General features: G+C 43.3%; 1 protein-coding gene across 2 annotated transcripts in view; it reads right to left on the bottom strand.

Moving 5' to 3' along the window:
- The window catches only part of jmjd1cb (jumonji domain containing 1Cb), a 204,414-nt gene that overhangs the window by 155,749 nt on the left and 31,904 nt on the right, over positions 1-16,761 (bottom strand). For both annotated transcript variants that reach the window (XR_007957276.1, XM_052027380.1), the window contains exon 2: positions 3,369-3,533. Coding sequence is in view for 1 of the 2 variants with exons in the window: in XM_052027380.1 (XP_051883340.1) it covers positions 3,369-3,533 (165 nt within the window). In the remaining variant the exon portion in view is untranslated. The remainder of the gene's footprint in view (positions 1-3,368; positions 3,534-16,761) is intronic.

Consider the following 16,761-nt stretch of genomic DNA (forward strand, 5'->3'; position numbering starts at 1 on the left):
CACAAAATTTCTTTTGCATTCACCATCAAGGACCCTTCTTTTAACAAAGTACAGGCCAAAATATGAGCTTATACATACAATAAAGGATTGTAGCACTGTCTAAACACTTGTCTTGAACGGAAGTCTTATTACAAAATCAAAATGGGCCTATTCCTTTTTGCATAATTGGAACTTTCAGATTAGGACTCTGACTGCACATTTTCAGGTATAAGTTATGAAGTGTATTTAGTACAAGTTACATATTATTACCAGGAAAAACCAGAATATATCAGCATTCATATCATGATAAAACCTTTACTTCACACCACTGTCAGTTAGCAAATATATAAGCCACACGATTTTCAAAGTTAGAGTCAGAAAACGATGGAAATACAAACCTGTATACAAAGTCACGTCCCAGCTCAAAGTTTTAATACATCTACTTTTGTTGAAATCTGCTGGGAACATACCTTTCGTACCTTTGAAATTTCAAATGGAATGCAGGAAGTCACAATTGTCTTTCACAACTCAAGTGGCAAAACATTTCTTTTTTGACAGTACTTTAATAGCAGTGAAAATTGTCAAATAAAATCGATTGCTACCTCAAGAATAGAAATCATCAGCTACATTCACTCAAGAGTGTAACATTCAGCCTGTTTTGCAAACAGCATTTTAAGTATCTACATTAAAATGGATAGTTAATCCCTTGGTCAAAGGGGTGGATTTTGAGGAGTTTTAAAAAACAATTAGTAGGTGGAGATTTCAACTAGTTTAAGGAGGGAATTCCAGAATGTGAGGCCTGAACTGTCAACGGTGCCATGGCAGCATGGGAGGGAGGCACATAAAAAAAGAAAAGAACAAAGAGCTTGGAAGGAAAGCCAGGTTGAAGATAACACCGGGAAGGACAAGGCATGGAAGGGACTCAAGTACAAGGACAAGAATTTAACTGGGTGACTGGGGAGACAACGTAGGTAGGCAGTAGTAAAGAGGATAGGCATCAACATTTACTAAGTGGGTAATTTGGGGAAGGAAAGCTCAGTCAGCCAGCTGAACATTGGACATGCTGAACCTGAAACTGTAGTTTGAGGCATGGATGAGGCCTGGCACAAGAGACAGATGAGCTTGCGATGCCACAGGCAAATTACAATGACGTACCTCAACGTGAATTCTGATCGAAGGAGCCAAGGTCCATACAGTTTATTACTTTTTCTTATTTTTAACAGATCTGTAATCTTTCAAGGAAAGGCTTAAGATTCACAATGTTACAATGGTAGTAGGTAGTTTTTATTAAGTCTTGGTAGCTCAGATCAAGGGTGAACCTAGTTCTAAGATTGACAACAGTCTATTTTGGCTGAAGAAAATAGGCAGGAGAATGAATGGAATTCCAAACATAACCGAGACTCTAAACAACATTAGAAGTGGAACTGGATATTGGCAACTAGCAAATGGAATGACTGTTTTTGTACTATTGTGAATCTATTTCATTTAAAATTTCATTTCCTAAATTGGTGTGATATTAGGAGGTACTGATTCCCAATAATAGGAACAGAGTCTTACATCATATTCATGACCTCATGTCATTTTAATATTTAAATTGGCAATAAACTACAGTTCAGTTTCATTTCAAAATATCAAAAATCTGATTCTTCTACAGAATGAGGAACAGCGACAAAAATCTCAAAATAATCCCTCATTTGCTGTTGGTATTCCTCCTTGATAATTACTAATTTCTACAAAATTGTAAACTCTGCCCTTTTTTTAAAAAAAGTTTCCCTTACGATAAAAATTAACAAACATTGGGTCAGCCTGAAGATTAAATTCTGATGAGCATTTCTGAATGTACTTAGATCTGCCTATTTATCAAGAATCAGCATGTTTTTAGACAATTAAGTATTTTTGGAATTTGTTAACTTCTTCAAAAAATTGCTCTTCAATCTTTGATACCATTATGGTTTGTGACTTGTGTAATTCATAGGTGCAATTCTCAGACAGAACTGAGCTATGCCAACTTGAAGGTCACAATATATTCTCTGATATATTAATCTCAATTGAGATAGCAGTTTGAGTTCTGCAAACATCTCTGCTTGGAAGAAAATAAATTAGCCACAGCTCTGATCCTTGTACTATTCAGTGACCCCAAAACTGTGTGTAAATATGGATGCTTAGCAAAGTTAGGATTGACCACAGTTGTGATGCCATCACTGCCGACTGATGTCCCAACACCCATTGCACAAGCTTATATAAAAAGAACAACTATTTGACTGAGCTAAGCAACAGTTATTGCCTTAATGGCTCTAACTCAACACAGAACTTTGTTTTCGTAGGATAGAGAGCAAAACTGGTGGTAAGGTGGAAAAATATTTGGGATGAACAAAAGAACAAGTTTAACTCTGAACTTCTACACAAATCAGAATGCAGAATTCCCCCCCCCCCCCCCCAAATCCTTACTGTTGCCTAACTGTCCATAAATATTCTAAATGTAATCACAGCAAAGACTTACAAGGGGTCAAATCTATCTATTCCAATAATCAAGTTATAATCAAAGCTGCAATTTTGGTGTGTACCTTTCATAATGAACATCTCATTGTTACATAAACCAGTATGCAGATTTATAAAACAAGTCACAAAAAATTCTACCAAAAATTTTTTTAGTTGATCCACATTATTTGGCCATATCTCAATGAATGCTCCTAATTTTTTGGATTAAAATGTCAGCCTTAGCTCCATAAGAGCACTTAGACTATATTCAGAAATTGCAGATTATTATTCTTAATTCAAGAGCTTCAAGAACTTGACCTAGGTTGGCACTTTAGATACTGAAGCTCAAACAAGGCATTAAACTGAAGGCCAGTTTCTTCTCAGGCATAAATAAAAGATTCTGTGGCACAATTCAGAGTGAAAAGCAGTTCTCCAGCGTCTTGGACAATAGGAATTCTAGCTAACATCCAGCATAAACAACTTTCCACAACTAAATCCTTCCATAAAATATGCATTAAAGATCCTGTGTTGTCAAAATTATTTATAACATTCTGTCAACCAAAAATATTTAGTCTTGCAACACACAAGAGTGCAGTTGCTGGAAATCTGAAATCAGAAAAGAAAATGCCTAAATATTCAGCAGGTTAGGCAAATCTGTGGAGAAAAATAAAGTTTCAAATCTGTGGAGAAAAATAAAGTCAAATATTGACCTTTCATCAAACTGCCTAACCTGCTGATGATTTCCAGCATTTTTGTTTTTATTATTCAATCTGCTTCAAAACTGAAGATTAAAGGAAACAAAAGAAAAATAACAGTTCCATGAATTAAGGGAAAGACTTCATATAACACTTATGCTTGGTTCAATTAAACATCACAATGCTCGAACAAATACAGATTATATTTAAACTTACCAAAGCAGGCCACTGAATCTGCTTATTCTTTGATCCCTGAGACTGGCTAGGGTTCTTTCTCTTAGCCCAGACCAGCTGGTGCTCTACCAAGAAAATTTGGAAGTCTTCGTAGACTTTAACCCATTCACGTTTTTCCCATTCTAGGTCATCAAATTCCACATATGCCTAGGAAAAATTAAAAGGAAAGTTAAGACTTCAAAATCTTTTGCATTTCTCAATTCGTGTGATTTGTTTTTATTGATAATGACACTGAAGTTCACGAGCACAATGGCCATCTAGAAAGCAGAGGTTTCAAATCTTATTGTCACAGAATAAAAGACCAGACTTGTTCTTAATCATTAAACTCATTTTCTCCTGCCAAGATATTAAAAATAAACCTTTAAAAAGTAATGTGAGAATTTTGGTTTATGGCAAAGCTCTGTTTTAAAAACATCCAACTGAATGTTTAAAAAAAACTGTTGTTGTTGTCAGTGGAAAGCTAATAATTCTATATTTTGTGTAGATGAAAATTTCAGTGAATAAAGCTTTGCACTTGCATCCCATACAGCCAACTTGTACATACCAAGTCCACGATGCCGATTTCAAATGTAAACAGCACAATTCTGATCCGCCTTTTAATCATTTCACTCTACTGCTTTGAGATTCAAGCCACAATGATGGAGAGAATTCTCCTGTGACTTTGAAAATTACTTAAAGTATTTCCTTGCACAAGCAATTTTGAAGTGGCACATTGGCAGAAAAAGTATACTAAGTTCAGAATCAGAATCAGGTTTATTAACACTGACTTTTATGACACGAAATTTGTTGTTTTGCAACAGTGGTACATTGCAAAGACATAAAGATTACTACAAATTACAAAATAAATAGTGCAAGGAATAACGAGATAGTGTTCGTGGACCCTTCAGAAATCTGATGGCGGAGGGGAAGAACCTGTTCCTAAATTGTTGAGTGTGGGTCTTCAAGCTCCAGACCCTCCTCCCTGACGGCAGTAATGAGAGGAGGACATGTCCCAGATGATGAGGGGGTCCTTGGCGATGGATGCCACCTTCTTGAGGCACCAGCTCTTGAAGATGATCTTGATGGTGGGCAGGGTTGTGCCTGTGATGGAGTGGCTGAGTCTACAACCCTCTGCAGCCTCTTTCAATCTAATACAACCAGTCAGAATGCTCTCCACCATACATCTGTAGAAATTTACAAGAGTCTTTGGTGACCTACCAAATCTCCTCAAACTCCTAACAAAGTAGAGCTGCTGGCGTGCCTTCTTTGTGATTACATCAATATGTTGGGCCCAGGACAGATCCTCTGAGATGCTGATGCCCAGGAACTTGAAGCTGCTCGCCCTTTCCACTGCTGACTCCTCAATGAGTACTGGTGTGCGTTCTCCTGACTTCCCCTTCCTGAAATCCACAATCAATTCCTTGGTCTTGCTGACATTGAGTGCAAGGTTGTTGTTTCGACATTTCTCTGTCTAAACCAAAACTAATATTCTTTGTATTTCAGTCACATATCTGTGCTTGAAAAAGTATGTACACAGCCTTACAGAGTGTACAAAATTATTTTTGGATGAAACCAATATGCTGAAGAGGTAAATTTTCACAAAAAAATCCAGAGTAAAAAGATGAAACCTCCTCATCAAATTTGGCAAATATTTTACCGGTATTTCACAACATTTTATAGTGATGATTTAATTTTGAACCTTTAGCAGAATAATGTTCATACATACAAAAGTCAATGATTCATTAATGCAGGTATTAAACAAAGCCAAACAAATATCACTATTGTGAACTGGGAAACAATTACTTACAAACTTTGGCAATTTTGAGATACCTTCTTCATGAAATTACATTGCACGCAATTCAGAAGTATAGGATTACCAATTTAAAATTTTATAAATTTTCAAGTCTAACCTGGACATCATCTGTCTCAGAATGTTGAATTAAATTTTCCCTTCTAGCAGCAGTGTAAACTGCTCTTGTTTCAGTGCATAATTGAGAGCAATTAACAAACTACTTCTGGCAGTTTCTACCAAATTTCATATTTAAGTATTATATCTGACATAAAAACGTTGCAGTTTATGTGATGTCAGAATAAATTGTTTTTTTTAAATATAAAATCAGCCAGGTGCATTTCTTAGACAACCCTAAATACTTGTGGCAACCATTACCAAACCATTTACGTGACTGCACAAATCATACGATAAGACTTCAACAGCCGATTGATGAGAAATTAATTAAGGTCCTAAATTGGTTTCTGTATTGATTTCAAATCCTGTATTTAGAAACCAGTAAACGATAAATATCCCTGAATGAAATAATATTAGATTTTTGTTCACATGTAACTTAATGAAACGGCAATGGATGATTCTAATCCTGAGTCTTGGAGAAATGAATGCAAGTGACAAGGCAACTTACCTAAGAAGAAATAAAAAAAAGTTGTTCAAATCAAGTTACTTCAATCTACCATAAAACTGTCTCGAATATCAACTGATTCTACTTCATCTGAAGCAAATACCTACACCAATTCTGCAATCCAAAAGCAACAGCTAGGATTAAGTCAGGGTCCTAAATCACTAAATTTCAAATTATCGAGGACAAAATGTACATTCCAAAATAATATAAAGCACTGATATAAAATATTTGGACTCTGAAAATAAAATGTATATGCTAAGTTATGGTACATATAATACCGTTTCTTAAAGTGTTCAGCTATTTGGAAATATCAATCCCACCAACATGTATACTAAATGTATGCCTTGATCTTACTCTGCTCCAATCACTGCTATAGATGTTATAATGCTCATTTCAATCAGTTTAGCTACATGGATTTCAGTCCTGGCTTGGTGCCAGCTCTAACATCTTAGGCTGAAATTTCAGTGCATTCTCCAATGCAACATTTTGCTCTGGAAAGCCTTTTCTTTCACTTGTGAGGTTGACCAAAGCCAGTACAGTTACCACAATGGCATCCACACTGCCATGATGTAACTGTACTGGGACAACTTGGCTCAAGGCACAGCTAATTCTGGAACAAAAATCTGAAGTACTACAGCTGGTATGTTGCATGTTCTCATATACAGTGCTCTCAGCAGTTTCTTGATATCATGTGGTGTGAATCAAATTGACAGAAGACTGGCTTTGGTGATGGTGAGAATCTTAAGAGGAAGATGGATCATTCACTCAGCAATTATTGTACTGTGGCGACCCACCTTCGACAGAAGCAAACCGGCTCCGAAGTCGGCGCGCGCGTCGGCAGACAGGCCAGCCACAAAATGGCGCTGGGCCGCCTTCTTCAACAGCAAGGGGAGAAAGCCCGCACGCGGGAAGGGGTTCGGTTGGCGCACATCTGAAGTCATCGCTGCGCGTCAAGCGCGGGAACTTAACTGCTTAAAAGCCAGCGCGGCAAGATTCGAATAAACCAGTCAAGTTCAACCCACCAACTAGGTGTCGTTATTCCTTGATCCATGTGTAGCCCATCGCTACATTGGTGACCCCGACAGTCCAAACGGGATTTGGACTGAAGATGATTGACTCTTCATCTGTTCACGCAGTTTCGCTGAAACTGCCACCCTTCTGGATGCTGCGACCACGCCTGTGGCTTGACCAAGCAGAGGCCCAGTTCCAGATTTGGCAGATATCTTCTGATTCCACGCGTTACTATTACGTGGTGAGCTCCCTTGACCAGGAGACAGCCACCCAGGTTGAGGATTTCATACAGTCGCCCCCGGAGGAAGGCAAGTATGCAGCATTCAAAGTGCTGCTCATACAGACCTTCGGCCTCTCACAACGGGAGCGCAGTGCCCGCTTGCTACACCTGGACGGTTTGGGGGACTGGCCGCCGTCAGCATTAATGAACGAGATGCTGGTCCTGGCTGACTGACACAAGCCCTGCCTCATGTTCGAGCAGGCGTTCCTGGAGCAACTGCCTGAGGACATACATCTGATACTGGCCGACGGAGATTTCAATGACCTCTGGAAGGTAGCAGACTGGGCAGACGTGCTGTGGAAGGCCAAGGAGGAAAGCGGGGCGCCCGTCAGCCAGATTACCAAGCCACATGCCCAACGCCAGGACAGACCAGGCCCAGCAATGGAGCGCACACAACCCAGAGGCAGGAGTGAGGAGGCCACTGTACAGGGGTGTTTGTTCCACCAGCAGTGGGGCGCAGAAGCCCACCGGTGTCACCCGCCCTGCAAGTTCTCAGGAAACACCAAGGCCAGCCGCCAATAGCTACGGCGGCTGGCCACCAGGACAGCCTCTTGTACGTCTGGGACAAACAGTCGGGACGCCGCTTCTTGGTCGACACCAGAGCAGAAATCAGCATCTTACCCCCGACGGGGTACAACACCTGTAACAGGGAGCCAGGACCCACCCTGAGGGCCGCAAATGGCAGCACGATACGTACCTACGGCACCCGCACAGTGCAGCTGCAGTTCGGCGCCAGCCGGTTCACGTGGGACTTCACACTGGCTGCCGTGGCCCAACCACTCCTGGGGGCGGACTTCTTGCAAGCTCACAGCCTACTGGTCAACTTGCACAGGAGAAGACCGGTCCATGCCAAGACTTTCCAGACATTCTCTTTGGGCGAAGCCAAGTTGTCGGCCCCACACCTGGACTCCATCACGCTGTCGGACAACGAATTCACCAGAATCCTGGTGGACTTCCCATTGGTTCTGGCACCGCAGTTCACGGCAGCCATACCCAGACATGGAGTACAGCACCACATTCCGACCAAGCGACCACCCCTCCACGCCCGCGCACGACAGCTTCCCCCGGACAAACTCCACCTGGCGAAGGAGGAGTTCAAGAGGATGGAGGAATTGGGGATTGTACAGAGGTCAGACAGCCCATGGGCTTCCCCCGTACACATGGTGCCCAAAGCAGCCGGGGGCTGGAAACCATGCGGCAACTACAGTCGACTGAACGAGGCTACAACCCCAGACCGCCACCCCGTGCCACACATACACAACTTTGCAGCAAACCTGCACAGGGCAAGCGTCTTTTCCAAGGTGGACCTCGTCCGGGGATACCATCAAATCCCGGTACACCCTGAAGACATCCCCAAGACAGCACTCATTACCCCATTCGGCCTGTTCGAGTTCCTCCGAATGCCGTTCGGCCTGAAGAATGCCGCACAGACGTTCCAGCGGCTAATGGATGCAATGGGACACGACCTGGACTTCGAGTTCATCTATTTGGACGACATCCTCATAGCCAGAAGAAATCGTCAAGAGCATCTGTCTCACCTCCGCCAGCTCTACTCCCGCCTGAGTGATTTTGGCCTCACGATCAACCCGGCCAAATGCCAGTTCGGACTCGACACCATCGACTTCCTGGGCCACAGGATTACCAAAGACGGGGCAATGCCCCTGGCCGCCAAGGTAGACACGATCTGCCACTTCGCCCAGCCCAACACAGTCAAAGGCTTGCAGGAGTATGTGAGTATGGTCAACTTCTACCGCTGTTTCCTCTCCTCAGCAGCCCGTGTCATGCGCCCTTTGTTCACCCTGATGTCAGGTAAAGGCAAGGACATTACCTGGGATGAAGAGGCTACAGCCGCTTTTGTCAAAGCCAAGGAAGCCTTGGCAGATGCCACAATGCTGGTACACCCCAGAATGGACGTTCCAACCGCCCTCACAGTGGACACATCCAACACGGCAGTCAGTGAGGTGCTGGAGCAACTCATCGAGGGGCGCTGGCAACCCCTGGCGTTCTTCAGCAGGCACCTGCGGCAACCCAAACTCAAGTACAGTGTTTTCGACCGGGAGCTGTTAGCACTACATCTGGCCATCCGACTTTTCAGGTATTTCTTAGAGGGCAGGCCGTTCACCACATTCACAGACCACAAACTGTTGACCTTCACGTTCATGAAGGTGTCCGATCCCTGGTTGACCCGCCAGCAGTGACATCTGTCCTACATCTCTGAGTACACGATGGACATCCAGCAGATCTCGGGAAAGGACAATGTCGTGGCGGATGCACTCTCCAGACCAGTTATCCAGGCCCTGTCCCGGGGGCGGACTATGCAGCGCTAGCGGAGGCGCAGCAGGCAGACGATGAGTTGCCCAGCTACAGGACCACAGTCTCGGGTTTGCAGCTGCAGGACCTCCTAGTAGGCCCAGGTGGGAGGACCCTCCTGTGTGACGTGGCTACCGGCCAACCTCGCCCCATCGTCCCGGCAGCCTGGCGGCGGCAAGTTTCCAACTCCATACACGGTTTGGCGCACCCATCCATCAGGACAACTGTCCGGATGGTCTCCAGCAGGTTCGTGTGGCACGGCCTTCACAGACAAGTCAGTGAATGGGCTAAACGTGCGTGCAGTGTCAAAACAGCCAAGGTGCAGCGGCACACCAAAGCCCCGCTGCAGCAGTTCGAACCCACCCACCAGAGGTTCAACCACATTCATGTGGATATCATGGGGCCCCTGCCAGTGTCAAGAGGAGCGCGGTATCTCCTAACTATGGTAGACTGGTTCATGAGATGGCCAGAGGCGGCCCCGCTCACTGACACCTCCACCAATTCCTGCGCCCGAGCACTGATCACAACCTGGGTAGCACGCTTCGGGGTACCGGCCCATATTACCTCCGACAGAGGTGCCCAGTTCACCTCCAGCCTGTGGTTGGCCGCGGCCAGCCTGTTGGGAGCACAGTTACACCACACTACTGCCTACCACCCACAGTCGAATGGACTAGTGGAACGTTTCCACCGCCACTTGAAATCGGCTCTCATGGCCCGCCTGAAAGGGCCTAACTGGGTGGACGAGCTCCCCTGGGTCCTGCTCGGAATCCGCACAGCACCCAAAGAGGACCTGCACACCTCGTCGGCCGAGCTGGTGTACGGCGCACCCCTGGTCGTCCCAGGAGAGTTCCTACCAGCCCCAAGGGGGCAAGAGAAAGAACCTGCAGCAGTCCTGGACAGACTACGCGAGACGCTCGGCAACCTGGCCCCCGTACCGACTTCATGGCACGGACAGATCCCCATCTGCATACCCAAAGGCCTGCAGGACTGTAAGTTTGTATTTGTACGGAAGGGTGCACACCAGACACCGCTACAGCGGCCGTTCAAGGTACTCAGGAACAACGGGTCCACGTACGTTCTAGACATTAGGGGGTAAGAGGAGGTCTTCACGGTGGACTGGTTCAAACCGGCCCATGTGGACTTGGCGCAGCCGGTTGAGGTTCAGGCTCTGTGGCGCAGAGGCAGACCGCCCAAACAGCGACTGATCCAGGCTGTGGACTTTGGGGGTTTAATCGCTGGTTCTGGGGGGGGGGTTATGTGGCGACCCACCTTCAACGCAAGCAAACCAGCTCCGAAGTCGGTGCACACGTCGGCAGACAGGCCAGCCACAAAATGGCGCTGGGCCTTCTTCAACAGCGAGGGGAGAAAGCCTACGTGCAAGAAGAGGTTCGGTTGGCACACGTCCGACATCATCGCCACATGTTGAGCATGGGAACTTAACTGCTTAAAAGCCAGTGCAGCAAGATTCGAATAAACCAGTCTCGAGTTCAACCCACCGACTATGTATCATTATTTCTAGCTCAGTGCGTAGCCCATCGCTACAGTACATCACTATTCACAACAAGATTTGGCGGAGCTGCTGAGCACTTATCTAATCCACTGGATGTGGGGTCACTCAGCTCCACCTACTGCTTGCTGCTTAACACACGAGGTAGGCCCATGCTGCAACTTCACCGGTTGGCCCCTTGGGCTGCTCCCATTATGCCCTTCTACATTCTTTATTGAACCAGGATTCATTCCCGGCTTGATTATACTGGTAGAGTGAGGGCTATGCATACAGTGTTACATACAGTGATGGCGTATGTTGCTGTTGATTGTCCACAAGGTGAATCCGGTCTAGAAAGTTGCTGGAAGGTCATGGGCAACATTCCAGAGCAACCCTGGACAGGATTCTGCTGCAGGTTACCACTCTGCCTTACGGCCTTGCAGCCATGCACAAAGGTCTGGTTATAGTCATCTTGCTGCTTATGGGAGCAAACTGTATGTATCTTAAGTTGCTGCTTTACAATGTGCAGTGGCTAAAATAAATGAATTCTTTTCTGGAAGAGTCAAGTGCTTTGGGATGTTCTGAAAGGGATACGAAAGCAACAATTTAAGTGCAAGTCTTTTGACTATGAACATGCTTCCTCTCTTATATCCAAAAATGTAAAATTGTAACTCATCTTTATAGCTTGCCAGTTTGTGAGCCTCATCTGATATTAAAAGATAATTCAGAGTTGTACCATTGACCATGAAAAGCAACATAAACTTGCAACCAAGGGGGGAAAAAAAAACAGCACAAATTATTTGGAGCACCATGTAAAGGGCATTGGCTGGGCATTGCAGCAAATTATGCTCTCAAACCGTCATCTAAAGCAACATATCCTCCCAGTTCCTCTTCACGATAATAAGTAGTATCCAGCTAGGCTTTTGTATGATAATTATCACCCTTTTGTTTGCATGATAGGAACACTTAACAACTGCTGGGTTTCAAAATCTATTTAATATTGTTAAGAAAAAATAAAGAACTCTGCCTGCCACAACCCCCACCACCGCCTCCGCGCGCGCTCCCCACCCCACCCTGTGGCAAAAATCAACCCTCGTCCAACAATTCTGTCTGATGACCAATACAGAAATCTTAAGCTAAGTTAGGGAACAGCCTTTGATAAGAATTTTTGACATGAGTTCTGAGACAACATTTAAGTTTGACGACGATCGATACTCTGCAGTGTTGGCCAATCTGCACCATCCATATTATTTGTAACGTACCAATTTAACTCCAATATACCCGATAGTGCATCTTGGAATCAAAGTAAAGAGTAGGTAGCCTTGCCTTCATCGATAGCCTCTGATCAACAATGTATACCACAGTGCCACTAATGACAGATGTACTTCCTGCAAGTTTTTGGAGATCCAGACTACCTCTAACAGGCACTTTAAGACAGTGAAAAGATACCACCAATATTGCCTCTACAAAGTCATCCAAATCCAATGGAACGATAATTGAACAAATACCAGTGTCCTCTCCTAGGCCAACATTCTCACCATCGAGGCTCTGTTGGGTAGCCACATCGCTTAAATGTCTGACACCAGGCTCCCAAAACAGACACTTTTCCAAGTCCTGTTATGGGAAAAGATTATCAAGTGGACAGAAATAGAGATTCAAGGATGTACTTAAGACCTTCTTGAAGAAATGCAATATCCCTACCAACTCCTGTGAATTTCTGGCACATGCCCACTCATAATGGAAAAGGAGAATTGGGTATGGAATTAAGAACCTCCAGTCCATGCAATGGAAGCACAGAGCACAGTTAAATGGCAGATGGAGTGCATCACTTCACAAACTATCCACACTTCTGTCCCAACTGAGAAAGAGTATGTGGTTCCTAATTTGGTCTTATCAGTTGCCTGAGAACTTACAAAGCCAGAGTGGAATCAAGTCATACTTGATCACAAGGGACTGCCTAAGAGGAGGAAGTATCATCATGACACACGTTACTTGACATCAACAGAAACTTGCAGTAAAACTCATGACCAAAATCTTGAATTCCTGAACTAAAAGTTCACTTGCTTGTTACATTTCTAACTTGTACGTTTGTATAGAACACTTCTCTTCCTTGACTTCTTCATATCGATCTCAGAGGATAAGTTAGCGACCAACACCTATTGGAAGCGCATCGACTCCAATAACTATCTTGACTACACCACCTTCCACCCTGCTCCTGCAAAGAATTCTATTCCATTCTCCCAGTTTCTCCAACATTTTGGCATCTGTTCTGATGACAGCACCTTTTGCACTAGGGTTACCAAGTTATCGTTTTCTGCATTTGTGGTTTCACCTTTCCAAAATGACAGGGTTCTCAACCACATCTGTTCCACTTCCTACACTACTGCCCTCATCCACGCTCCACCCACTCTGGAACACGAATACAGATCCTGTTGTCCTCAACCTCCAACCTACTCTCTTCTACCTTCAACAAGTTATCCTCTGTAATTGCCAAGTGATGCCGTCAATCGTTACATCTTTCCCTCTCCTTCCTTTCCTTTCAGCATTCTGAACCACTCCCTTGCTCACTAATTTTTAATTTATATCTCCACCAATACCCACATCATTTATCTGCCTCAATATAAGATATTAAAATCTCAAAGCATTTTCCCATACTGCTGCAGGAGAAGCAAAACATCCTTTTATCTTTCAGTACCCAGCATCCAGGTACTGAAATAAATCCCTTCCAGATGATTTAGCTATTCACTTCTACCTCTTCCAATTTAGTGTACTTATTGTGTGGTCTCCTCCACAATGGAGAAAACCTATGCAGATAGGGTGACCACTTTGCACAACAACTCCATTCAGACCTCAGGAGTGATCTTGAGCTTCCAGTTGCCTCCTATTCTGACTTCATTGTCTTTTGCCTCATACACTCATGAAATTAAGCCCAATGTGTTCCACTCTATTTTTTTTCAATTCTCATCTCAGTTCAAATAAGTAAATATCTGCTGCAGATATCTTCAATACTCATCTCCCTCACCTTCCACACCAACTACTCATGACTTCAAGCTCTAATTTAGTTCATCATTAAACCCCTCTTACCATGGAGGAAGGTGTAACCTAATATGGCGGGGTGATAGACAAAGGAAGGTAGCAATGGAGAGACAACAAAAATGAATGAAAAAAGACTAGGGGTGAAAAAAGGTACCAGAACAAGAAACAAAAGTATGGACATCAGACCAAACCAAGAGGGAATACAGAAAGATCTAACATTAGTTTACGGTTCTTGTATATAAGAGGAGCACTTAAAACAAGGTTAGTGAGCTGCAAATGCAATGAACCATGTCCACTTATAGCGGCAATAAAAAAAACATGACTGGGTTAACAAAAAAAAGGGACAGGAATGGGTTCTAGGTGGTCCTGGGTCTAAGATGTTCAAGGAGGACAGGGAAGGGAAAAAAGGAAGGAGAATGATAGTATTGATTAAGGAGAATACTACACTGTTAGAGAAAGATCAGAAAGAATGTTTATTTGCACACCCCCCTCCCCCACACAATTTCTCATTTCTTTTTCTTTTTTCCCTTTTCCTTGGAGCAGACTCGATGGGCCGAATGGCCCGCTTCTGCTCCCTTGTCTTGTGACCTTGTGAAGTCCTGGAATGATCAAGGACAGACTCTCATTGGGATAACATATAAGAAATTGTTATCATAATATCAGAAGGTTTAGTTTAGCAATGAAAAGGTATACAGACCACTCTCCAAGGTAAAAGTAGTCAATTGGAGAAGGGCCAATTTCAGCGAATAAATCTGGCCTGGATCAACTGAGGGCAAAATTTGACAAGAGTTAAGAAATCAGAAATGCAACTAAACTACTGGCACTATTCTATAGACCAACATATTAAGAAGAACATCTGCCAGAAACTTACTGAGAAATGCAAAAGCCAATGAGTATTGACAATTGGGGATCTCAACCATCCAAATATAGATCGTTATATCTATAACGAAGGGCAAAAAGGGAAGGAGTTCCTGAAGTGTGTCTAGGATAACTTCCTTGAGAAAGGTGGTACTGCTGCACTTGGTTCTGGGAAATGAGCCAAGCCAACTGGACCAAGTATCACTGGGAGAACATGTAAGAACCTGTGATCATAATATCAGAAGATTTACCATAGCAAAAGGAAACTAATACAGGCCACTTTCCAAGGTAAAGATAGTTAATTGGAGAAGGGCCAATTTCAGTGAACAGATCTGACCTTGGCAAACAGGGAGTCAAGCTTGGCAGTTAAAACTGTAATTGAACAAAGGAAAGCCAAGGAAATCTCAGAATGCTAGGCCATAATCTTCCGAACATCTACAGATTCAGGAATGCTGCCAGAGAACTGAAAAATTGCAAATGTAACATCCTTCTTCAAAAAACAAAGGATGAAGAAATAAATCAAGTGCCTATAAACTCATTTAATGTGGTGGTGGTGGAGAAACAATAATCAGGGACAGAATTAAATCAATTTGACAAGTATGAATTTCCTGCACCAAGGATCCACTCTTGCACCACCCCTTTCTCGCCACTTCACAGCCTGTCATTTGCTGGCCCTCTGGAAAATCTATTGAAATCACAGTGATGTATGCTGATGGCACTCAGTTTGTCATTAAAACCTCTGATACATAGAATTTATAGCACAGCACAGGCCCATCAGATCAGCAGGTGTTGTGAAGCATGCTGATCTATTTTCAAGTTATCAGTAACAGTTTAAATGTGAATCATTACAGAGGGTTCTCTGAACAACACCAAGGGATCTTTTACATGAGGGACTAAATAACACCTGAATTTTAAGAGTTCATCCAAATCATGATGTTGATTGAAAGGTTAGTCTGAATCTTATGCTGGTGCGGAACGTAAAACTCAGATCTCCAATAAAAAGAACCAATTATTTTTATAAGGGAAGAATTACCCCATTGTCAGTAGCTTCCACTTTATGTTTATAAATGGCAGCACGGAAGTCAGCCTGAAGTCAACATAAAGACTGAGCTAGATCAATCTTTCTGTGGTATTGTGCCTTCATAGATGACAGCAACTATATTTGAAGGTAGAAAGAGAGCGTAGAAAAGTCATAGATGTTTCAACAACAACATAACAAATTCAACTGCAGTGAATGCATTATTCCAACAGATTTTGCCATCTATTTCAGTAAACCAGAACACATTGGCAAAGATCTCACAGTTCAGTCCCTAGTGTGGTCAGAGAAATATTATAGAGTAACCAAGTCCACTTCCTGGAGCTGTTATTAAATCGTAAAATTGAAAACCCAAAAACATAACAGTCTTCCCAGTACTTTCTACTGAAGTGTACACAGTTAGAATATTTATACAGATTCTCCAAATTAGCTTCAGTGCTGCTCTGAAAGTTCCTTCTGGTGCCACATATTCAATTAATCTTACTCTTGTTTCATTATCTCCTTTTCCCCACCATTCCAATTCACATCTTTGAAGACCATTTTCATCCCCAGCACTTAGTCCGTTCATACAAATCTCTGCTCTCATCTTTATGTACCACCTTCTCAACACCTTTTGGCATTGATCCCCTCTTTCTGGTTTGTCTCCATTCTTCCCTCTCGTGACAAGAATTTAAAAAATAAAGCAAGGCATCCAGACTTGAAGCTATTTTTTCTACATTGGTCTGGAACAGTTTTTTTGTGGCTCATATAACAAGGTCCATGTCATTTAGTCTCAGTGTCTGAAGAAAAATAACAGTTGTTGGAAGAAACCCTGATTGGCACCAAGCTACTCTGTCAATTTGTTTTTCACCACATTGCTCCTTCTGGAAACTCTCTTGCATGTTTACTGTTAATCTATAAAAAAGTTTGGTGTTTACACAGGTATTTCACATTCAAGAACTGAACCTGCAGTATCCCATTTTGGTGCA

This window comes from Pristis pectinata, chromosome 12, assembly GCF_009764475.1.
Source record: "Pristis pectinata isolate sPriPec2 chromosome 12, sPriPec2.1.pri, whole genome shotgun sequence".
Lineage (NCBI taxonomy): Eukaryota > Metazoa > Chordata > Chondrichthyes > Rhinopristiformes > Pristidae > Pristis > Pristis pectinata.